General features: G+C 38.6%; 1 protein-coding gene across 9 annotated transcripts in view; it reads left to right on the top strand.

Annotated features, from left to right (window-relative positions):
* Ppp1r9a (protein phosphatase 1 regulatory subunit 9A) overlaps nucleotides 1-26,133 on the top strand; it is a 298,534-nt gene that overhangs the window by 187,147 nt on the left and 85,254 nt on the right. For 5 of the 9 annotated variants that reach the window (XM_057760828.1, XM_057761163.1, XM_057760940.1 and 2 more), the window contains exons 5-7: nucleotides 4,172-4,276; nucleotides 18,050-18,185; nucleotides 23,354-23,419. In XM_057760828.1, coding sequence (XP_057616811.1) covers nucleotides 4,172-4,276; nucleotides 18,050-18,185; nucleotides 23,354-23,419 — 307 coding nt within the window. The remainder of the gene's footprint in view (nucleotides 1-4,171; nucleotides 4,277-18,049; nucleotides 18,186-23,353; nucleotides 23,420-26,133) is intronic. The other 4 variants (XM_057761229.1, XM_057761209.1, XM_057761108.1 and 1 more) reach the window with 1 other exon arrangement.

Below are 26,133 nucleotides of genomic sequence, written 5' to 3'. Positions count from 1 at the left end.
AGTATTAAGTTGTTCATATGTTTGTGGGTTAAAATCAGGGTCTTCTACTAGGTTCCATTGATCGACTTCTCTGTTTTTATGCCAATACCAAGCTGTTTTCAATACTGAGGCTCTGTAATAGAGTTTGAGGTCAGGGATGGTAATGCCTCCAGACGATCCTTTATTATATAAGATTGTTTTGGCTATCCTGGGTTTTTTGTTTCTCCATATAAAGTTGATTATTGTCCTCTCAAGATCTGTGAAGAATTTTGATGAGATTTTAATAGGGATTGCATTGAATCTATAAATTGCCCTTGGTAGAATTGCCATTTTTACTATGTTGATCCTCCCAATCCAAGAGCAAGGGAGATCCTTCCATTTTCTGGTATCCTCCTCAATTTCTTTCTTCATAGATTTAAAGTTCTTGTCAAATAGATCCTTCACTTCTTTGGTTAGAGTTACCCCAAGATATTTTATGCTTTTTGTGGCTATCGTGAAGGGTGATGCTTCTCTGATTTCCCTCTCTGCTTCCTTATCCTTTGTGTATAGGAGGGCAACTGATTTTTTGGAATTGATCTTGTATCCTGCAACGCTACTAAAGGTGTTATCAGCTGAAGGAGTTCTTTGCTGGAGTTTTTGGGGTCGCTTATGTACACTATCATATCATCTGCAAATAATGAAAGTTTAACTCCTTCCTTTCCAATTTGAATCCCTTTGATCCCTTTATGTTGTCTTATTGCTATTGCTAGAATTTCAAGCACTATATTAAAGAGGTATGGAGAGAGTGGACAACCTTGTCATGTTCCTGATTTTAGTGGAATAGCTTTGAGTTTCTCTCCATTTAATTTGATGTTAGCTGACGTATACTTAGGTACGACCCTTGTATTCCTAATCTCTCTAAGACCTTTATCATAAAGGGATGTTGAATTTTGTCAAATGCTTTTTCAGCATCTAATGAAATGATCATATGGTTTTTTTCTTTCAGTTTATTTATATGATAGATTACATTGATAGATTTTCGTATGTTGAACCAGCCCTGCGTCTCTGGGATAAAGCCTACTTGATCATAATGGATAATTTTTCTAATGTGTTCTTGGATACGGTTTGCCAGTATTTTATTGAGTATTTTTGCGTCGATGTTCATGAGTGAGATTGGCCTGTAGTTCTCTTTCTTGGTTGTGTCTTTGTGTGGTTTTGGTATCAGAGTAACTGCAGCTTCATAAAAGGAATTTGGCAATGACTTCTCTGTTTCTATATTGTAAAATACATTAAGGAGTATAGGAAAGGGGATTGTCCTGACTCAGTTCCAGAAAAACAGAGCCAGCCATCATGGATGAAGACAGGACCAGGCAGGGAAGGCATGCAGGCAGGAGCAGGAATCTGGCTGGCCATGTTCACATATTTCATTCTGACTCAGGGAGCAGAAAGAGTGACCAGGAAGTGGGTCCATGATGTAAAACTTAAAGCTCACCTCTAGTGGCCTACTTCCTCCAGCAAGGCTTTCCAGACAATGCCACCAGTTGGGAATCAAGGGTCCAAGCATACGAGCCAATGAGCGAAGTTTCATATTCAGACCACAACAGTGAATGCTGATGAGTATGATGTTTTATATGAAAGGAAATTAACAAGATCCAAAATAGAACATTCAGTCATGAAGGGTGAGAAAAGGGTTGGAAAGGGACATTATCTGCCTTCAAGATTTTCTTTAAAGCTTCAGGGATCAAGAAAATGTGGTATTTACAAATAATTAATAATAGATATGATAATAAATGAGAGATCAACAGGACAAAATAGGGAACCCAGGAACAGACCTAAAGTTAGCATTGTGAATTGTTTACAGTATAAAATCCAACTGGGTCACACCTTCATAATTTCAGAGAATTTGTAATTTTTATGTATTAATACCATTCTTAGGAAGATATTTTATTGTCACATAATGAGAGACACTTGTGTTCAGTTATAAAACTAAAGAGAACAGACAGCTTCGGTTTGCAACCATAGCCACACGTGAAGTCTTCAGAGAAACTCAGAACATGTACAGGGCATTTCTGTGAAGTCTGATCCCCACTAGGAGTCATGAAATGCTTGTGCCATGATTTGAACTGGTAAATGCAGAAGAGAATTAGAAGGGTAGTGTGTCAGAATCTTCCGCTATCCCAAGAGGGCATGGAGTTCAGTAACCCCGCACAGCTCTCCAGAGCAAGGTGTAAAAGCATGCCCCCTCCTACTGCTGCTTTTAATGATGGTTCCCCAGCCAAGGCTGCCACTGCACCCCCATTATCATCATCATCTGGTCTAGAACCAGAATGGCAAAAATGGGGATGGGGATAGGGAGAATACAAGGTACCGAAGGAGAAAAAGAAAAAGAAAGAGCAATAAACTGCCAGCAGACATGAATAGCAGCAAATAATATTTCTGTTGTTTCTGCGATCACTCTGATGTCAGAGATGGGGCGAGAACTGGGCTTCAGCATGTAGGGGTCTCTGCAGTGCCACAGTTTGACTGACTTTGTAAGCACTCATGGTCACTTCAGTGGACCTTCAGAATGTGATGTTCAAATACAGGTGACCCCTGAAGAACATAAAAGGTAACTTTCATAAATGTAAAATAAGATTTTATTCACTACTCTAGTCATTTTAGAAAGTAGTAAGAAATAAATGTGATTCAGAGAGTATTTGGGGGAGCCAAATATCTCAGCAGGGGGTGTAACCCAGGGTTGGAGAGCTTGTCTGCCTACCTTGGGCTCCATCCCCAGCACACCTACTTCCTTTGCCTTTTCTAAGGTTCGAGGTAAGTAGTAATGTCTGAATAATAAAGCTGAGTGAGCCTGAGACTCCATGACTGACAACATATAAAAAGATCTGAAAATACCAAGGATTCTTTGACTCCCATACGTTTGTTTAATTTCTGCCATGATTGAAACCCTGAGTCGAGTCTATACCCTGGAAAGGCTCATGTGGATAAAAATATATAGCAAATTGATTGTTTACATCTGTGTTTATAATAGCTAAATTTGAAAATTATGCATGTCTATTTACAAAAAGTAAATGCACAAAAATAATTTGATATAGTTGTCAAAATAAATTAGATAGAATTACAGCTAGAATTACCAGAGGAAAAATCTCCTATTTAATATTGAGTGAATAAAGTAATAAGATAGGAGATAGACTTTGTAATTTGTGAAGCATACATTTGTATTGCATGTTCATTGGCCAAACACACAGAAAAATAGTATGTGGCCATCTGTACTGAAGAAATATAGGCAATAAGATTATAGAAAATCATCTAAGGAGCACCCCCTTTTTTGTACTGAATTAAAAAATTATTTAAATATTGCACAGTGCTCAAATTGATAAAGCTGGAAATTGGGTGGCTGAGTGTGTGTATTATCAACTTCATACCACATTATTCCATGCCCAAAGCATTTTATGAGGAATAAAAACTGGCCTATATAAAACATATGTGCACATTTAGAAGTATTTACACCTTTATCAATATTAATATAATATGCATCTCAGCAGCACATCTTTGAGTATATATAAGCATACACATGTACACACATGAGCATTGCATATTTGAAGCACTGATGCAATTCCTGCTGTTTTCCCTGGGGGGAGGAGAGCAATGACAGGCACTAGGTGTTAGGCTCGAAGGGTATTGCAGCTGTTCCTATTACATGTAATTAGACACAAACCTGCTAGACATCTGCCATGCATTATAGTTGCCAATTTAAGACTATGTGCGATAAACTGAATCCTTTCAATATTTTCTAGCTTTCGGTGGAATTACTTTTTGTCATGTCTGCATGTGTACGTACATTTATATGTTTAAGTGGATATGTGTATATGTATGTGTAAGAGAACAACTTTAAGTTTCATCCCTCAGGTGCTGTCTCTAGAATATCTCTTTGGCCTTGAATTTGCTAAACGGGCTTGGCTGGCTGGCCAGAAAGCCCCAGGGATCCACTTTCCACTTGTGGACATTTTCACGTAGTTTCTGAGTGTCAGAGTCAGTTCCCTGTACTCGAGGCAAATCCTGTACTAACTGAACTGTCTCTGCAATCTTCAAAAGACAGCTTATTGTGCGGAAGATAAATTTGGAGGCAGCTAGTTCTCGGTCAAGTTCTTTTCTAGGAAGGGCAGTGCATTAGCAAATGAGTTCACTGTGGGTGTTGTTTTCTCTTTTTCTCCAGGATCCAAGTCAATGACCAGATTGTGGAAGTAGATGGAATCAGCCTGGTGGGGGTCACACAGAATTTTGCAGCAACCGTTCTGCGAAATACCAAGGGCAACGTCAGGTAAGTCTGAGGCTTTCTAATGAGCAGCTTGGTAACTTCATACTTTTATGGATGGCAATTTCCCCATAAATATTTATTATTACAATGACAATCTTGTCTGAATACTAAAACGGTGTGAACTCTGCTATTGCTAAGCTGTATAATGTACCTTATTGTTAACACAGTAGAATTACCATGGCCATGGCTTCCTAGTCACCACCTTAGTAAATATTAATGTCCTCCTCAATTCCTTTTAATGAAAACAGTTTGGGAACAGTTGAAACTGAAGTGGATGCTCACACACCAGTGGCATGCATTATTAGACAAACAGGCTGCTTGATTTGAGGCAGTGTATTTAAGAACCTGTTTATTGTTGTTAAGAGTCAGGCAGGGTCTATCTTCGATGAATCACATCTTTCTAACTTAATAGCACAGAGGGTGCAATCTTCAGATTTTGGAACTTCTATCTAGTGCCCTGCTTGAGAGAATTACGACTCTTACATAAGAAAGTCATTTTATACGATTCTGGTTGAACATTTAAATCAGTTTACTTGATTGACATTTACTTTTTTTGAAGGCACTGTAAAAATGTATTGCACATTGCCAAAATATCATGAACACTTTAAGGAGACACTATTTAGTGAGTGTAACTATGAAAGCATCTCAGCGCTTCCTCATCGAAATCAAACTGTCAGTCATCCTGAAAAATACTGCTAAGGTGATGTCATTGAGCAAGGGCACCAGTGTACTCAGGCAGCATATTTCCAACTTCCGGCTTTGTCAAAGCGAAAGCATCATGTGATGTTACAGGCAGCCTTGAGGAATACAACCTAAACAGACATGTAGGTGGGGCCTGCTCTTTCCACTCAGATGCCAGGGGTGCCCAATACCTCTGTGGTGATGCTCTATAGCTCTGTGGCTCCTCAGTAAGTACGATGGATGTTCTTCAAGACTTGCTTGGAAACTGCTCATTAGACACCGAGACAAACTCAAAGAGTAAAAAGGATACACATTCAACTGGTGAGAACACATCCCAGCTGGAAAGTTTGAAAGGACCGTAGATCACGCATATTCTGTCTTCTTTCTCCCTACTGGCCAGGACATTCGTGTCAATATTTCAGTATTTGGGAAAGGGACAAGTGTCACTTGAGTGGTTTCTGTCTCTTCACGCTCTCCTCTTTTCCTTCTCCCTTAATTCTACCCAAGTAGGAGAACATATTGCAGTTTTCAAAACATAAAGTGCTGTTATGGAAAAATGAATTGATCTTTTGTTTATCTCAAATACATCTAATACAGAGGAGTAGAAATAATCATAGATCCATCACAGCTACCTCCTCTTTAGCCACTTTCAATGAGTCTGACTCTCTTGGGCCTGGTGGTGGTGGTGCATCTGGTCGTGCTTCTCATGTTTCTGTGCTCTCCTATGGTTCCAGTGCATCGTCCTTCAGGCCCGACTTGTGTGTGATTGTTTCTGAACCTCTTGTTGTCACTGTTTTCTGTTTGAAATGCTGTCTTCCACTCAGAACTGCTGCACCTTAGACAGCTCCCTTGCCCTCCAGACTCCCTCCTTGGCCTCAGGCAACATAACTGATGGCCGTCATCTTCACACCACTGTTTCTCCTTGAGGTGACAGAGCATTCTGATTTCACCTTGGGCTTTGCAGAAATCTTGTGCGTGCGTGGCACTGTCAGCCTCCTTCATTCCTTCCTCATTATTTAGCCAGGATCTGAATTTGCTGAAGTTATGTAATCCACAGTCTCAGTTAGTTGACTGCAAGAGAAAGTGCCATCGTGATCCTAACTTTGTAAGAATAATATGGAGATCTTCCAAATACACTTCTTAGTACTTCTATATGAAATGTTAATTAGAAACTAGACCCGAATTTATCATCAAATAAGGTGTGTGTGTGTGTGTGTGTGTGTGTATTCTGTATTTATTTTTCTCTAGCATTTGGTTTCGTTCAGAACAAAACTCTCAGTAGGTTACCCTGGTTAGCCTGGAACTCTGTATGTTTCCAGGCTAGCTTTGAGCCTGTGACCATTCTCTTCTTTCTGCCTCACATTACTAGGTTTAGGTATGTGCCTCACTAGTTCCATACTTCTTCGTAACTAGAGACTTACATGTCACATTTAATGATTATTAAAATGTGTTTTTATCTGGTGCTGTTGTCAGGAATGTCTCTATTCTGATAGACTTTGTCCAACCACAAATCACAAATCCTATAGAAATATGTGGAATTCAAGGTTGTAAAGAACTAGAAATACAGGGCTTGCAGATAGAGAAAGGGAGAAGAGAAAAACAGGATTGTGATTATTTTTATGCATTAGAGATTAAATTTTTTGTTTCCTGAAAATTTACAGGAAAAATCTTGTCATATTTAAGTATAAGTCATAGTCACACTGAATTCCCATTAGTTCACCCATAATTTCAGAGAACAATTTTTTCCTCTTTGTATGCTCTGTCTAAGATGTGAATGATGATTCCTGAATTTATGAATCCATGGTATGGGTAAGAGCACTATTAGTATACCATTTGCTTGTCTCCGGTTTTGTTTTTATTTTGTGGAAAGTCTGGTTGTTTGCCATATAGATAGGCTATCCTATAATTCATAATGTAACACAGGCAGACCTCAACCTCCTAAGTAGGGGTTACAGAAGTATGCTATTGTGGTCCTTCCTTGACAGGGTTCACACGTTACAGAGTAGGGGGCATGTGGATTAGAAATTTTAGGCAGAAAGAAAGAATAGAGAGGCACAGAATAGAACTGGGAGGGCCATTCAGAGAATACTGAATTATCCCACATTGATTTTCCATATGCTTATATACTCCAATCCAAAAAGGGAGGGAAGAACGCAAAAGACTGCTTTAACATGAGAGAAAGAACATTACTTCTTCAATACCTGAAGATCAAGCAGCTATACTCTGAGTTAAGTATTCTGTTTTTTAGGTAGGACATTCAGGGGCCTAAGGTGTGGACCTTTGGCCAAGCATCCTGTAGGCAGCCACTCCCTTGGTCAAACCTCCTGTCATATCCCTGAAGGAGCAGGAATAGGCATGAACTCTGTGACCTTTAGTCAAGGTGGAACAGGTCCACCTGTATGGGCCATCTTAATACCCCCAAAACACCAAGTAATCATACCCTAGATCAAGATATCTTGTTAGTAACCACACCTTAGGTCAGACCTCTTGTCAATAACCTTGAAGGAGCAAGAATATACCTGCAGTCTCCTTTAGTCAAGGTGGAACAGACTCAGTTCTGTGGGCTCCGACATGCTACCTCTAATTATACTGATTGGCTGGTTGGTTGGTTGTAGTGCTGAGGGTTAAAACCAGAGAAGGTGCATAGCCTGGTTGACCATGAACCGCAGTTTCCAGGAGCTGATTATCAGCACTGCCGCAGCCAGCAGTGGTCTCTGTGCTTGTACTTGGTGGTCTCTTACTAGCTCTAGATCACAACTCAATTTCTTCTTCTCTACAGAGATGTGAACAACAGATTAAACACTTGCCTAAATTTGTGACATTCCTGGCAAAATAAAAGACAAGGTTAAGTTCTATATCCAAGATAAATGGTATGACTTTGAATCAATCTGTTAATATGTAGTGATTTCTACTTTCTTTCTATTGTTACACAGATGCTTTTTACCTTTTTAAGCTACTCCCTAATATTTTCTTCTAATAGATTTATGATAATGGTTTAAAATTAATTTTGTTCTAACTAAACATGGCCCATCAAACACAAGACTCTCTAAGAAAAATATTTAGTAAATCTGACAGAAATAGTAACAGATGAATATGCAGATACCAAGCCTGTTGCTTCTGGTTCATAGGATATAAACCTTCAATGTTTATTTTGCATAAGCAGACTCTGATAAGAAGAGCCTCCTCATAAGTGGGGAGCCGTGTCACATGAGGAAGTGACATCCTGTTGGCCATCATTCAGGCGATGGGACTTTAAGAAACTTACATTTCTTCTATAGGCTTGCTTCATCCAACAATGAAAATATTCTATAATAAACATAGTAAATCCTGTTCATCTAAGTTCAAAAGAAGAAAGTAGTGAATTAATTTTATAATATATATTGCGATGTGTAAACTAAGCCAGAGCTTGTCTGGACTGCTGAGGTGCTCAGCTGCAGAATGCCCGGAGCATGGTCCTGATCCTGGTGAAGACTGTGGTGTGCACCACCAGTCAATGTATAATCCCCGGAAAAGACGAACCAGCCTATCAAAACTGTATATAACAGTAATCGGGTTCGCGACTTGCCTGGATTTCCTGTTTTGGTTGACTTTCTGAGTCAGTTTGATGGGCTAAGGTAGCCCCACAAAGCTGATAAAGCACCAATTATCAGATCCATCAATCTTCTACAGCAGCACCTTTCCCAGTGAGGACAGACATCATGCCATGCTAGGGGTGCAGGTGGAGGACCCAGAAGACAGAATGCAAGCTTTGTTTGAGCTGGAGTTGTCCACTTTCTCCTGTCCTTAGACACTGGCAATGTGACTTTCTGGGCCCAAGACTCCTGCCAGCACTTAACTCCAGTGGCTCCACTGTGACACACAGTGTCCACATGGCTAGTTATATCTCACTAACACATGTGAATCAGCTCAAATCGCATCTTGGCCGAGTGATTTCTTACTTTACTGTGTTTACTGTGTATAACTCTTAGTTAGCCTAATGACATTGCCATGTTCCCACATGTCATTCATCCATGACCCTCTGATGATCTTGCCCTTGTAGAGCACACTCTATTCTGCTCCCTGTCTCATCATACAGACCTGTATCCTCTGTCCAGTGTTGTTTACGTGTGTAAAGCAAACAGAAACACAGGGACAGCGGAAGTAGACCGTGTCATTGGTATCAGTGAAGTACCCGATCTTCTACCAGTAAGTGTGACCTTAGGACATTGAGGAAAAACCCTTCTATTTCTTCTTTCCTTCCTTCCTTCCTTCCTTCCTTCCTTCCTTCCTTCCTTCCTTCCTTCCTTCCTTCCTTCCTTCCTTCCTTCCTTCCTTCCTTCCTTCCTTCCTTCCTTCCTAGCTTTGGAACCTGTCCTGGAACTTACTCTGTAGACCAGGCTGGCCTCCAACTCACAGAGATCCTCCTGCCTCTGCCTCCTGAGTGCTGGGATTAAAGGTGTGCCCTACCATTGCCTGGTGGAGTTACTGCTTTTTAAGCAGATCAGAGTTGGAGGCATTCCCTGCCTGAAGACTGTCCTGATCAAGGCAGTCTGCTTACGTGTAAGAACAGTAATGGAAAGTGAAGGTAATGAATAAAGTTGGAATATAGACCTACAAAAGCTCCTTCCTTCTTCTTTTTTGTTTTCCCAAGACGTGGTTTCTCTGTGTAGCATCTCAGGCAGTCTTGGAACTCACTGTGTAGACCAGACTGTTCTTTAACTCACAGATATCCACCTGCCTTTGCTTTCTGTGTGCTAGGATCAAAGTCTGGGCCACTACTGCCCAGTTAAGTTTCATACTTTTGAAAAAAGAGATACCAAAGTTGTTCAGGGCAAGAAATTATAATGTTCTTACCAACTATTTGGAAGAATGGGAGAGCCCTATTAAAAAGAAAGGAAAGAGCTGGGCAGTGGTAGCACACGCCTTTAATCCCAGCACTCGGGAGGCAGAGGCCAGCGGGTCTCTGTGAGTTCGAGGCCAGCCTGGTCTACAAGAGCTAATTCCATGACAGGCTCCAAAAGCTACAGAGAAACCCTGTCCCGAAAAACAAAACAAAACAATCAAACAAACAAACAAACAAACAAAAAAACCAAAGGAAAAAAACTCCTGACCTTTTTCTCATAGCACAAATAATAACTAGTTTAAGATCAGTAAGAAACCTAAATGTATCAATTAGAACCAAAGACATTTTTAGTGAGCAAATATTCATAATTTTGACTTAATTAAAAAATTGTAAAGTGTAAGAAAATAATGGTAAATTGCACTAAAATTTAAAACTTCCTTTAAAATTATCTTAAGTAAATACGATGTTACTTAGATGAATGTTTTTAGCACTGACTGTTTGTCTCTGCGCAGCCAATCGGTATGCTCTCCGTCAGAGCACACCCTGCTTTTTCTCACTCACCTAAGTCCTTTGTGGAGGTCTGAGGCTTCAGTTTGGCTCATTTGTTGGTGTTCTTGTTCAGTTCACATTTGGGCAGTCATCCTATATGGACTCAAAAGGTTATAGCCAGGAATATATGTATTCATATAAATACATATATACACAATAATAAAGGGAAAAGAGGCTGTGAATTTAAAGGAGAGCAGGGAGGGGTGTATGGGAGAGTTGAGAGAGGGTAGAGAAGGGAGAAATGTTGTGATTAAAATTCAATCTCAAAAATAAAGTAAAACAAAAAGACAATGAGGAGTTGAGAGACTAATAAAATATGAACACCAATGAAGATGATTTAAGTAAACTTTAAAGAAGAATTAGTATTTATAAAATGGCTTATGACAATTATACACAAGATTTAAAGCACTTTCAATTCAATACTTAACAAATTTATAGGGTCATACCTTTAAAGTAGCCACATAGTTAGGTTTTAATTTTATCCTATTAAAATATGCCTGTACTTGAGAAGGGCAATTCACCAAAGGATGTTTTGTTCTGAGTACATGCAGTGTCTCCCAGCATCACTAATCATTCAGGGACAATGTATTAGTGAACAGGAAAATGCTACTGTATACTGTTTCAGAGACTGAATGTTAAAAATTTATGATTTCATGTATTGACAAGTACTATAGATCAACTAGAGTATTAATGGTGGTGGGAATATAATAGAGCTCACGCAATTTGCAAATTTGACAACTTCTTCTCCTCTTCTCCTCCTTCTCCTTTCTCTTTCCTTGCTGTGTAACTGAAGACCTTTAATTTCCAGTCCCCCTGCTTCAATTGGATACTTTTTAAAGCATGCATGTCCTTCCTGCCAGCTAGAGTTTCTTGTTTATGTACTCATGAACACTAAGACACATGTCTATACAAAACACAAATGCATAGGGACATTATTAATAATAGCTGAAAGAAGAAATAATTAAAATGTTCTTTAACTAATCATGCAATGAGCAAAATGTGTTATGTCTCAGCCAGTAAACTGCTTCAGGGCCATGTGAAAAATCAAAATCATGATAACCATCTCCATCCATAGGACTCCCACAGCCACTACACTGAGAAAAGCCAGGCATGTTGGGCAACATGGTGGCACATGCCTTTAATCCAAGCAGAAGCAGAGGCAAGCGGATCTCTGTGAGTTAGAGATCTACCTGATCTAGAAAGCTAGTTCCAGGACAGCCAGAGATACACAGAGCAACTCTTTCTCAGAAAACCAAAGGGTAGCGAGGAGGAAGGAAAGAAAGAAGGAAGGAAGAAAAGGCAAGTCAGACACAGAAGCCAGGGTCCAGTTTGATATTTATTTTGTAATCTAAGAAAGGCAGAACTATAATTACAAAACATGTCTGTGATTACTCGGAACCACAGGTAAAAGGCATTTGCATTACGTGCAAAGAAGTCAGGAGTGTTTTGGAACTGATGAAAGTATTCCATATTCATGCCATTGTTTGTTATACAATTTTGCAGTTATCAAAATCATCAGATTATCCAACTAAAACGTGTCAGTTTTGTTAGACATATGTATAACCTCAAAAGACAGAATTAAAAGTTGTTTGATAGTCGCTAGACCTAGAAAGTGTCATTGCCTGCACTGTTGTGGCTGCATTGGCAGTGTGTGAAGGAGGTGAGCTCTCTAACCATAGTCTGCCTTATGAATTTCTTAGCACTAATCTGTCTCTTTTACGATGCTATGCACTTTTATTTTTAAAGAGATTTTATTGCTATTGCTTTTTTTACCAGAAAAATACCATAAAATTATATGCATCTGGAACTTTTTTCTTGTTCAAACATGGATTTGTACATATTTTTTTGCGTTTCTTAATCTAGAGCTATAAGCAGGACGTAGTGCATCTTGGTCCACTTTTGCGTGCTGCACATGGTTTCCATGATTAGTATTCCATTAAAAATTCTGTGATCCCAAACATCAAATTTTTATTTTCTCGTGTTTTTCTGTGATCCATCTCAAAGCCGGCTATATGGACCTCTCTACAGTGTTACCTTATAGCATAGAGAGTGTTCTCTTAGATACAGTTGTATAAGAGAGTACCCAAGAACCTATCATCTGCTCATGACCAAATATTTAATGCAATACTCTTTTGGTACTTAAGCTGATAAGATTGAGTCAGTTTGTCCCTCTCCTCATTCAAGAGAAGGTAATCAAACAAAATCAAACTTCCCAAAGCCAGGGGTCACTTGTTCAGTTGACTGGGTATATGGATAGACAGCTGATCAGACAGACAGAGGTAGAACAATATGATATCACTAGATAATTTGTTTATTGTTATATACCTAACTAATGGAGAGCCCTGAAAATGTATAGACTAAGAAAAAGTGACCAAGGTGGTGAGGGCTAAAACTCATTTTTTTTCTACTTTTAAAAGTTAAAATATTATTAAACCTTTTCACCTAAAAACAGAAAACTAAAGAAAATATAGCAGCAGTTGTAAAACATTTGAAAGAATTAATTCTGGGGGGAAATGACTAGATTCTATTTGAATATTTGTTTAACTATGTAAAGTTGTGTTGCATTGTTTAAATATGTGAAGATATGCTGCTGTTTTACCTTGCCTGCCTAAGGCACCTAACTGTTTTTTTTTTTAAAAAAAAAAAAAAAGAAAGCCGACTGCCAATAGTGAAGGAGGTATAGAAGGAACATCAAGGCAGGGAGAGTAAGTAGGAGGAAGAATTTAGACTTGAGAAGAGGAAAGAAAAGGAAACAACAGGAGACACCAGAGGCCAGACAGACAGACTTGGAAGAAGCAGGACAGTAGGACATACAGAATGAAAGAAAGGTAAAAAATACCAAGGCAAATGTAGATGAATAGAAGCAGGTTAAATTAAGTAAAAAGAGCTGAGCATTCATAATTAATAATAAATCTTCATGTCCTTGTTTGCAGGTTGGTTGGCTATACAAAGTTAAAAGCTTCACCACGTAGCCATCTCTCCAGTCCTCTTCGTGTATTGTTGTTGCTGTTTCATTTGTTTGGAGATAGGGGCTCATGATCTAACTCTGACTGGCTGGGAACTCACTATATAGACTAGATTGGCCTCAAACTCCCAAAGAGTATCCTGTCTATACTTCCTAAGTGCTGAGATCCTAGGCGTATGCCACCATGCACAAATTTTTTAATGTGTTTTTAAATAGACCACATAGTTATGCTTAAGGTACTATTACTAATCTGTGAGACTGGCCCATCTCAGCCAGCAGCCTTGAAGTTGTTCTGAATGCACAACTCTGAAGAAACTTCAACAGAGGCACTCTGAAAGGCCGGATCACTTGGGCCTACCATTTTCATTGGTGTTTGGTCCCCTTGCTCTGAAAACACACAAACTTTCAAAGGTCATGTACATATCTGCACTAACACAAGTATGGACTGCACATTGTATGCAAGCCAGCCAAAAAAGCTTTTGTGTATGTGTGTGTTATGTATGAGCAAGTAAAATATATCTGTCAACTTTATAAGTTATTTGGACTGGATAAGCAAACATCTATCCATGCCATATGAAGGATAGCATGTAATAATAAGTCACGAGGGCTATGTGAGCAAGACATCTTATGTCTCATTCAGTCTCAGAGCTGGTCCCACATCAAGGGATCAGCATATACATCTCCTGTCTTTTAGGGTTATTTCGTTATTATCTGTAGCCAAGATTTTCAGGGCTTTTCCAAGTCAAATTTGGTCTTCTTTATTAAATTTGAAGGAATCCACACCCTTTCGTTTCCTATGGAAGCAAAAGCATAAACTCACTCCCAATGCAATACATTTTCTGAATTTCCTTTTGGAGTTAAGATATCCCTCAGGTTTCTAGACTGGTTTAATCCAGCAGTTCCTTTTACAGCCCCATGTTTCTCAGCAGCTCTCATCTGCTCATCAGCAATCAAAAATTCAAAGTCAACAAATACCAGACAGGATCCAGATTATCTGTGTATTTCCCATCTTCACATGACTTGTTTTTTTTTTTATGTTACTATACTCTTTAAAGACTTTAATTATCTTTGTTTATGTTTTCCTTTGACTGTCTATACTAACTTTCTTTTCTTTATTAAGCACCTACACACGGTTTAGATTCTTTTTCAGCCTGTACCTGTTTTACTATGCACCTGTAGCCTTCTCTCACTGTGTAAGACAAATATTAAACTGTTAGGGCAGCAGTTAAGCCCTCTGCCATGCCGCCCTGGAAGTTGGCTCAGGTCCATGAGAACCGAGCCTAGTGTGAAGAGCTCTTTTACCTTACTTTAACCTGTTTCTATTCATCTACATTTTGACTCAGGGATTTTTGCCTTTTTTTCATTCTGCTTCTTCCTTTTATGGCTGGCCCCTGTCATCTCCTTTCTTTTTCTTCTACCCAAGCCTAAATTCCTCCTCCTACTTTCCCTGCCTGGAAGTTCTGCCTATATATCCATCCTTATTATTGGCCATTCAGCTTTTGATTAGACCAGTCAGGTGCCTTAGACAGGCAAGGTAAAAGGGCAACACATTTAACATCATTAAACAAATAGAGCATACCTTTACATAGTTAAATGCAGCATATCTTTGCACAGTTAAATATTCCTCAACAAAGAGTAATTGATGCCCCCTCAGAGGACTATAATTTAGTTCCTAGCATCCACATGATGATTTATAACCATCCATAACTCCAGTTCCACAAGATCTGATGTTCTGACATCTGTGGGCAGCAGGCACATACACGGTACATAGACATATATGGAGGAATAGCATTCAAATACATAAAATAAATAAATATTCTTTTAAAAATACACATAAAAGGCCAATCTAGGCTTGTCTAAAACAGCCATTCTAGGATATGAGGTTTTTTATTTAATTTCTTTATATGTGTAATATGAGACACAAGTTCTGATAAACATGTATTTATGAAAATATAAATTCAAATATCAAGATTAATTTAGTGCACTAACGATGAGTATCTTATCATAGTGACTGTAATATCTCTCATTAAATCATCCTGTGCATCTTTGGGCAATTCAGAGCAGTCTTTTTATAACAGGAAACAAAGATGTTGTCAATCCTTACAAACACATACAGATAAACACAAAAGAGGGAAGTGATATGTCAAACTGTGTTTCTAAATTGTGGATACAGTCTTACTTTAAAAAATGCTAAGATATCTACAGAATACTCATAGAAATAGTGATTTAGTTTAGCTAGATTGCAGAACACAAAGCCAGTGTTTAGAACTCAGTTATAGTTCAACATTCTAAAATTTAAAAAATATCACATTTACTTCAAAGCACAAACTGCTTAGAGATACTTAATTGCTTAAGGCCTGTGATCCGAGAAAGTAAAAATTAAGAAAGATGTCACGTGTTCATGGACCACATGAGCTCATACTGTTAGGATGGCTTTTCAAAACAGTTCCAGGTCAAACCCTGGTGTGCTTTCCTGGAGAAAGTGCCAGGCTGATTATAACCTCTATATGCAAATATAGAGGAAAGACACACAGAGGTCAAGATCTTAAAACCTAGTTTCAAAATTAACTATGTAACAATCGTAGGAGTGTTGTGCTGGTAAAAGTATAAACACATCTGGGTGGCCCAGCCTGCAAAGTCTAGAAGTTCTCTGACAGATGGAAAATCAACTGATTTGCACAGTGTAATAAAGCAATCCTGTGTTTGCCAAAAACAGTCTTTTTGTGTGTGTGTGTGTGTTTATTGATTATATTGAGTTATACATTTTTCTCTGTTCCTCTCCTTTCCTTTCCCCTTCCCTTCTACCCTCTCCCATGGTTCCCATGCTCCCAATTTACTAAAGAGATTTTGTCTTTTTCTATTTCCCATGTAGATTAGATCCATCTTAGGGTCCTCATTGTTATCTAGGTTCTCTGGGATTGTAAATTATGTCTAAATTATGTAGACATAATTCTTTGCTTTATGTCTAAAAGCCACTTATGAATGAGTACATATGATATTTGTCTTTCTTGGTCTGGGTTACCTCACTCAATATGATTTTCTCTAGATCCATCCATTTGCCTGCAAATTTCAAGATGTCATTTTTTTCTGCTGTGTAGTACTCCATTGTGTAACTATGCCACATTTTCCTTATCCATTCTTCGGTGGAGGGGTATTTAGGTTCTTTCCAGATTCTGGCTATGAGAAACAATGCTGCTATGAACATAGTTGAGCACATGTCTTTGTGGCACGATTAAGCATCCTTTAGGTATATACCTGAAAGTGGTATTGCTGGGTCTTGAGGAAGGTTGTTTCCTAATTTTCTGAGAAATCACAGTTTCATTTAAGTGAAACTCCCAGAGATTAGTGTGGAACCAGAGTGAAGAAGTTTTCTAGAAAACAATATAAGGAAATGCTTTGGGTCGATAGACTTTCCCCATATTTTCATTGATATAGTGATCATGGGCCTTTGTTTTTGTTGTTCTTATTGAATCAAACATTTAAAATAGGTGTGTATTACTGAATATGAATTATATTTGACAAAGAAAATCTGGAGGGTGCTTTTCATACTTGACTCCCACAGAGAAATGAGGTGATGAACATCCGAGCCTAATTCTAAGCCAAGTCCAGTCTGTTGGAGACTGTAGGAAAGTGTCTTGGAAAGGAATTAACTAGAAACATGGAAGAACAAATAATTTGATCTCCAGTGTCCTTAGACAGAAAATGGTGATCTACATGGTTTAAGACTGAATAAGACAACATTCTGTAGTCAGTGGATATGTTTAACAATTAAGCATAGAAAAGACTGAACATCACATTTAAAATAATGATTCTAAGTGGTGTTTAGAAACCATATACTATAGACATATTATTTGCATTTTGAAAATAGAATCATATGTTAATGTGAAAGAATATGCCATGTTATATAAAACACATAATACTGACAAAGGCTGATCGTAAATGATGTGACTTAAAGAAAGTTAATGTTTTTCCAGTTTATTTCTTTTAACTTAGCATCCTATATGAATTAATATCAACAAATATTTTACCATTGGATTTTGAACCACTGTCTTCCTAACATTTTCAAACACACACACACACATGCACACACACTTACACACACACATACACACACACACATACACACACATACACATACACACACACGCACACACACATAAACACACATACACACATACACACACATACACACACATACACACATACACACACATATACACACACACATACACATACATACACACACACATACACACACACACACTGGATTACTTTACCACCTTTTTCTATAATTTTTTTTGTTAAAAACAAATTGCAATAAAACCCTTCTATTTTTCTTTCTTGTCAACAAAGTCCTAGAAACTCAGCAAAAGGCAATGTCCCTCCATTAAGCACCTAATGTGGGACCCACTACAAAATGCTTTTTTTGCAATGTTATGGGACATTGTTGTAGAAATGTTTTGGATCATCAGGTCCAGGTGACTCCGTCCTGGCTTCCATTTCTTGAGTCATCAAAAGGTGTAAAGTACTGCACAGATTGCATCTGTTATGACTTTCCTGAGTGTTCATTCTTCATGGAATGTCCCTGATTTTTGTCCTTCTTTTTCTTGCTTAGCTGTGTGTGGAAAGTGTTTCCCTGGCTGAGTAAACCTACGTCTCTTAGCTATCAGCAGTAGTACTTTCTAGTCTGGCTTGAGTGTGACCATTCTCCTTAGCTGGCTGACTGTGACTGCGTTACCCTCTCTTAACATTTCCACAGGTTTGTGATTGGGCGAGAAAAACCAGGACAAGTGAGTGAGGTTGCCCAGTTGATAAGCCAGACCCTGGAGCAGGAGCGGCGCCAGAGGGAACTGCTAGAACGCCACTATGCGCAGTACGATGCGGATGATGACGAGGTAGGGAGCACAGCTGTTTCTTCTCAACTTCTCACCATGTTGCTCCTGTCTCACAGGCTCTTTATAGTCTCCGAAGGAGGAAGTCATCTACGCCGAGCTGAAATTCAACCGCTTGGAAAAGAAATACCACTTGTATCTGATATTCTCTTATAAGTTGATTCATGGTTCCTAGAACACTATGGAAGCAAATCATTCTTAACTTTTTAACAAACTATTGGAAAAAATTCATAGAAACAAGCAAAACTTTTATAAATAATGGCTGTCTATATTGTTGGAATTAGATGGTTTTTCTTTCTGTTTTGTATGTTTTTAATCATTTCCAAATGGTCTAAAATAGTTTGTAATACGTTTTTCCCTTTGAAAGAATCAATAAAACATTTAAACGAACACACATACATACACAAACATAGACAGAAAAGCAAGGGAGACTGCTGAGGTTTTCCAGAGGCTCCCCCTTCACCCCAGGAAGAGAAAGTTTTTTGGATGTGCTTGCAGTGATCTGTGCTAACATAATGCAGAGCAAAGCATTTCCCCTCGTGTATGTCCCATGGCACAGGTACATATTGGAATGATCTTACATCCTGAGCTCTGTGGAAGATCAAGTAAATGAGTCAACACTAACCCCAAGTGAACACGGCTCTCCGGAACCCTTGTGTGCTGTAATGAGACACAGACGCTGCACTGTTTCTAATGTCAATTCCAAGTGCACACTGATAGGCTGGGACAACACACTTTATTACAAACACATTCAAACGTACATATGTTTCATATTGGCATGTCAAAAGATTCATCAGTAATTTAGTTGTAGTATTTCATACTTCATACACGTGTAAATGCTCCGAAAAAATAAATATTCTTTATGTCAGCTGATACAGCACAGGGAGATACCTTCAACTTCTGCGCACCTGAATATATTATTTATCCAGACTGTGTTTTTGCTTTTATCTATGACACAGAAAGAGATTAATGAGTGGGCATTCAGGTCTTTTTCATGTATATTTAATTTAGCAGGGTTTAATCCAAATATATATTAAATTTTCATGTGTTTGCAGTGTAATGAAGACATAGTCTCCATTTGTTATGCTAACAAATTGCAGGTCACATATCAATTAACATTTTATTTTGTTCTATTTTTATTTGTTTCTTGAGACAGGTTCTCCTTATGTGAAACCCTGCCCAGGCTGTCCTTGAACTCATAGCAGCTCTTTCCCTCAGCTTCCCTGCTTTTGGATTGCAAGTGTGAGCCACCATACTTGGCATCGTTCAACTTTGACAAAGAGTAATAGAGCAGGGAGATTGTCCGTGGCTGAAATAGTCTTTTAGAATTACTTTCTCCATGTTATTTTGTGCTTACGGAGTCTATTTGGCCGGAATTTCCTTATTGTACTGGAATATTAAGTCAAAAATACATTATCTAAAAATATGAAACTAAACAGACCTCCTCAAATATTTGGCCTAGTTTTCAATTCCCTACTCCAGTGTTTTCTGATTTACTAGAAGCATCTAGGCCTACTGTAGGATTATAGAATCATTTTCTTCAGGTTTGGATTTTCACTTCTCTACTCTGATAGAGTTTTGTATTTGATGGTCTGGGTAGTAGAGAAACTTCAAGTGGTGTAGAAAAAAAGAGGCCCCGCTAAGACTGTGTGCCACTGTATTGCTGGCTATAAAGTACAGAGGTCAGGCTACATCAGAATGGCTGTTGGCTCACGGTCCACACTTAGAAAGTAAGCACTCAGTCTGGACCAGGATGTGGGAGCCTGCTGGTAATGCCTGCCCCGAGGAAGCCGAGGACAGAGGACAGAAGAGCTTGAGTCCAAGGTCTGTCTGATATGGTGTTGATTTTGTTTTGTTTCCCTGTGTTTAACTAAAGAGAATAGGTTTACAAGTAAGGGGGGATGCTAAAGTAATCTAGCCACTGTAAACCTCCTCTAAAGTTCCCCATCTCATAATCATCTTTCTTCCAGTTACTTTGAGGAATTGACTGATCACAATCAGCCAACCTAAAGTTTCAACATAGGCTTCTAAAGTCTCTCTTTCTCCCCCCAGCCCCTGTGTGTGTGTGTGTGTGTGTGTGTGAGAGAGAGAGAGAGAGAGAGAGAGAGAGAGAGAGAGAGAGAGAGAGAGAGAGGAGAGAAGGAAGGAGGGAGGGAAGAGAGAAGAGAAATAGAAAGGGGTAGATGGAAAGTGATTTTCCTCTAAATTCATAGTTTGAATGAATGGAAGAATTATTTACTTGTTTATTTAAGAAAAGCAAAGAGAGTTCTTTGCTACTTGAACATGTGTTTTTAGGAGGAGAAGAGTGAGTGAAACTGGGATGATAAACTTTTCTGGGAGTCGATCTCATCGAGCCTTTAAAGCACTATAGAGAAAGGGATTTCCCTGCAGCTCCAATAACCAGGCTGTTTTTCCAGCTGTCTGACTAGCTGTTGGCAGTCTCAGATTGGTGCTCTCTCCCGGGCTCCAGAGCCCAATGCGCTGTGCAGGTTTTAGGTGGAGCGCACAGAACACCCTTCATGGCTCTCTCTCTATTCAGATCAAGAATAACTGGACAACAAAAGGTGTGAAAATGATTCTTGTTTTGAGTTGTGGTGTTACTTGTCGTTCCTCAGGTCTGTGAGCCTTTGTTCTGTGTGACTATTAATAGGGACAGTGCAAACTTGGCTACCTGCTTTACTCTAGTCAGCCGTGTGTACGTATCATCCAATAGAGTCTAAAGAGAAGATCAGCTGATAGAGAAATGTTTTACAAAAAGGACTGAGTTAAATGTTCTCTTCCTTTATATGTTGTAACAGTTGAAATCTGGAGCTCACGACTATGTTAATGCAGGTAACATTGACCTTCTTTAGTCGGACTTCCCTTGTGCTCTTTGCCCAGTGTCCCCCTTGCTTAGGTGTTCCACAGAGCCTTCTCACATCAGGCACAGGGAGAACAGCCATTGGTCTTCTGTTCAGAGCAGAGATGAAAGTTGTGTAAACACTGAAATTTACTCCACTGTTAGAACTTCCAATAGTGGCACTTGATTCAAATTTTTAATTAATGCTACCAAATATTAAGTTGGGGGATCAGGGTTTTATCTCTGTTTTCTGTTTTCTCTCTTCCACTGTTAATAAAAAGTAAAATGGCTAAAATGTGAGTGAAATGAGAAGGGCCAATATTGGATATCCAGTGGTTAGACGGGCCTTGAATAATTGATTTAATTTCATATATAATTGACCAGTTTATTGATTTGCGTATCTTTGTTAGGACAGGCCTGCCTAAACATGTACAGTCAGGCACAGGGCTTTTCACTTTTCTTATAATTCACAGAATCATCTTATAATTTCAAATTTAGAATCATTTTATTTGCTAATATCTCCTGTGACCTTGCCTGAGCACAGCCAGGAAACCCTCTGATTATACAGAGCCACCAAGTTGAACTAGCCAGTTTCCAAGCGAGGGCTGAGATGAGTGTTGCCCACAGAAGGGTGCAATGCTTCTGTTTTGATCAAATTATGCAGGGTTCATTTTAACTCAGAGCACATCACATTGACAGGTTGCTTGAGTTGGCTATACAGGAAACATCTGGATGCGAGAATATTTCCTGCAGTTGTTAAAGGACACTGGCCCTTTGTCAAGGGAGATTGTTGTGCATTAGGTCTCTATTCATCTGCTGTAACGCGTTAGGAAATTGTAAGTCATGCTCTAGTAGAATTTGAAATGTATAGATAATCCTCAAACTATTTAAATTTCTGCTGCTTCTGCTTTTCTCTAAATATTTAAACTAGAAGAGTTTCCAATAAGCAAACAGCCAATTCTGTTTGAATTTGCATTCCTGTTTCTGTGCGCTCTGCTAACCATTCTAATTTGGAAAAGCACAAGGGGCCCTGCCTGGAGGCCGAACACTAGGAGGGGATCCCTCAAAGAGCAGGAGATGGAAATCTGAAGGCTGAAAGGTTCACATACATGCACATCTGCGATGAGTGACCGCATGTCTGGGTTAGGAGAACTGATAATCTCACTGGGATTGTTTGTTTCCTCCCTCCCTTCCCTCCCCTCCCCTCCCCTCCTTCCCCTCCCCTCCCTCCCTTCCCCTCCCCTCCCTCTCCTCCCCTTCCTTTCCCTTCCCTTCCCTTTCTTTATTTCTCCTTTTCTTTCTTTCCAATTTGAAAGGTAACCATGGAGGATTTAATAAAATCCTCAGTTAACACCATGCCATGAAACACTGAGTCTATGGTAAAATTTTCAAGTAGAATTTAACATTTAATCTCCCATTATAATCTGTAACTGTCAATGTTCACCTGACAGTGGCTAGGTGATACTGCTCTGTTATTTACTTTATGGAGTGTATTTGTATTTTGGCTGTATTTCTACATAAGAACAGTATGCAGTTTGAAGTGCTGTGAGCTCAGGCTGGAAACAATATTAACTGCACTTGAATCTCTGATTCAGAAAATAGGTATGGTCACACTAAGTTAAAAGGAGTCAACTTACAAACTTTTTATGATTATTTTACTTCCTTAAAGATCCTTTGATAATGGAGTGTTTGTCACATTGTAAAGCATATATCACAAATGACATTTCATCCTCTCTCTAGGCAACAGATCACAACATGATTCATCATCAACAGAAAACAGCTCTCTGTCTTAAAATACAACTTATTCTTTTCTTTTATTATTTGTTTTTGTTGCTAGAATTTCATATCATTTTAATAATATTGTGACACTTTGCTTCTTAGAATCTTTTTATGTATAGTATGAAATACCCACAGGAATATTTGTTTTTATTGTTTCTGTTAGCATGTAACAGTTGGAAGCAAACGTTTAATGGAAACTGTGGTTGCATAAGTATTAAAAATGGTTTACAAAAGTAATTTTTTGTGGGGAAAACATTGTAGGGCTAATACTGAGTTTGACTCAGGCTGTTTGCTATTCCTCGTTAGAAACAACTTGTTGTAGGTAAGGAAGAGATAGCAATGTTTGTTGCTCGCCTTTTAATACTGTGCATATACCAATGCAGAGAGACGCCACCCTGTGTCTGCGACCTAGGGAACTGGGCGAGGAGGTGCAGCAGCCTCTTCTCGGTACCGGACAGTGTGTGGTCCAGCCAACACTTGGACCTTGATGTTTTTCTATCCTGCTGTTGGGGTTGGGGGAAGCCTTCTTTAATTGTTTCTGTCAACTTTTTAGAGCACTGTGGCTGAATTGCAAGGAATGTCTGGCAACTGCAATAACAATAACAACCGTTTCCTTAAGGTTTGTGTTTTTGGCAGAAAAATCTGCTTATCTGTACGCTCTTGCTTGGTGTGTAAAATTAAATATTCTACAAGTCTTATTAACTTCCTATTCCCTGAAAAGCATTTTTGGAGCTGTGCGTTTTGTGTATTGAATAATAATCTGAAAATCATGGTTAGAAAAATATAATGTGCATTTTATGTACAAGTCTGTAATATGGACTCACTTCCTCTTAATCACGGGTATATTTAACCCCTAATCCTTTAAATGTTTTGTGATTCAAAAAAAAGAGGGGAAACTTTACAAAGAAACTCAGTGTTATGACTGTGTTTATGTTTTACAGTCTACATAACAATTTATTTTCTGCTTAAATCTGTTTTTGTTTTTGTTTTAGAAAAGAATCTTCTGATATTAACTAATTTCTTAAGTTTTCACTATATGTTTGGATGAACATACAATATAGACAGACAAAAATAGGTAATGAACTTTAATTAGTCATAAAAATAGTGGCGCATCCAACAGACTTGTGTGTGGTTAGTAGGGTCATGATGAGAGGAGTCTGACAACACAGAGCTGAATCCTAACAGTGGTCCAGAGGCTGTGACTCTTAAACTACATTGTTTTGTTTGTAAATCTGAGATTTTTACTGATCTCCATCATTGGAACACACAATCGAGATTCTTAGAAAACATGCTTTTGAAGACTGTACCTTTCCTTGAACACCCTACTGTACCCCACTCTGAATTTCTAGAATATTCTTTGTGCATGATGCTGATCACAGACAGTGAAAGTCAGAGGTATGGAGAGTAAGAGTTAGGGCAGGAACCTTTGCCTCTGCATGGTCTTCCTTTCATACCTCATTTTTTTATAAACCTGTGTGGTTTATAAGAATTATAATGGAAATGATTTAATTATATTTTTCCTGTCCCTTTCTTTCTAGCTGCCACAATATAACATTAGTCATTTCTGTGCTAGATCCTAAAGCAACAGAAAGCTTACTTGTCAGATCCTTCTAGCCCAACACATTTATCTGAAAGCATAGACTTTGTCTGCCCGATGGTGTGTGTGAGTGATTCTGTATCACTCTGAGAACCACAGAGCCTGAAGTCAAAAGAGGTGGCGTGTGGACTAATAGAGATGATATTATCCAACTTTGAAAATATTTTATTTTCAAAAAAAAAGTTTTCAAAGTTGAATGTAATTTTTACCGAAAGACTTGAGCAGTGCTGAATCACAGAATGAAAGCCACTTGCCTTCCAGCGAGCGGTCATTGTGCGGTGGGAGGCTTGTTCTCTTGTCTACCTGGACTGGCATTCACTGCAGAGACTCTTGGTTGTCTTGCATGTCTACATCATCTTCTTTGCCTTTCAGGGCTCTGTTTGAGCTTCGTCTATTCACCAAGCCCTCTGGGGTTCTCTCAGAAGCTAAACTCAGAGTCTTCTGTTTTTAATGAGCCAATAGCACCATGGGCATCCCTACATTTTTGCTCATAAATATCTTCCATTAGCTTATTGTCTCATCAATCACAATTATCAATGGTTAGTTGATTTCTCCTTCTCACAGGAATGACTGCATCACTGGGAAAAGTAGACAAAACCAAGAAATTGAACAGAATTGAATCATATCAAGAAAGTAAAAATAAATTTGGAAAATAGCTCTCATTTGCATTTTCCTGATGGCTTAGGATGTTGTACACTTTTAAAAATATTTATCACTAAGTTCTAAAAATATTTCTCATCTCTGGGCATGGTAGGACAGGCCTTAATCCCAACAATTGGGAGCAAGAGGCAGGTGAATCTCTGAGCTCAAGGCCAGCCTGGTCTACAGGGAAAGTTCCAGGACAACCAAAGCTACACAGTGAAATCCTCTCTTGAAAAGCAAAAGAAAATAAGCAAAAAAAAAAAATCTCTTACCTGTTGGTATTTCTTCTTTTAAGAACTCTTTGTTCAGTTCCATAGCCCATTTTTTAAGTTGGATTTATTATTTCCTTCGTGTTTAGTTTTTTTTAATTCTTCATATATTTTACACATTAATCTTCTGTCAGTTTTGTCCCATTCTGTAGGTGCCTCTTCAGTTAATAACTTCTGTGGTACAGAGATTGTTTTAGTTTCATGAAGTCCCAATTGTTGGTATTTTGTCCCATTTCTTGCTTCCTTATCTGAATCCATACATTGCTCTTGGTTGAATAACTATGTTTTACAATATTAATTTTACCAATTCATGAACATAGGGGTTCTTTCTGTCTTCTAAGGTCTTCTTCAATTTCTTCCATCAATATTTTAAAGTATTCATATTTGGCACTTTATATCCTTGGTTGGGTTTATCCCAAGGTATTCTTTCTTTCTTTTTCAGGCTATTGTGAATGGGATTATTTCCTTGATTCTTTTTCCAGTGTGTGATTTTGGTGGGTAGGAAGGTAACTGCTGATTTGAGCACAATAGCTTTGTAATCTTCCACTTTGTAAAGAAAGAACATCAGCTCTAGGAATTTCCTGGTGGAATCTTTACAGTTCCTTATATGTAGAGTCACATTATCTGCAAATAGGGATACTTTGGCTTCCTTTCCTGTTTGTGCCCCCTTTTTTTCTTGCCTGATTTTTTTTTTTAACTCAGGCTCTATTTTAAATGAGTGATGGGAGTGGATGCCCTTGTTCTGTTCCTTATGGATGTCTCAAGTGTCTCTCCACTGACGTGCTGGTGGCTATGGTTTGTCATATACAGCCTTCTTTAGGTTGA

The sequence above is a fragment of the Chionomys nivalis genome, chromosome 1, assembly GCF_950005125.1.
Source record: "Chionomys nivalis chromosome 1, mChiNiv1.1, whole genome shotgun sequence".
Taxonomy (NCBI): Eukaryota; Metazoa; Chordata; class Mammalia; order Rodentia; family Cricetidae; genus Chionomys; species Chionomys nivalis.
This window is presented reverse-complemented; position numbering and strand designations above follow the sequence as displayed.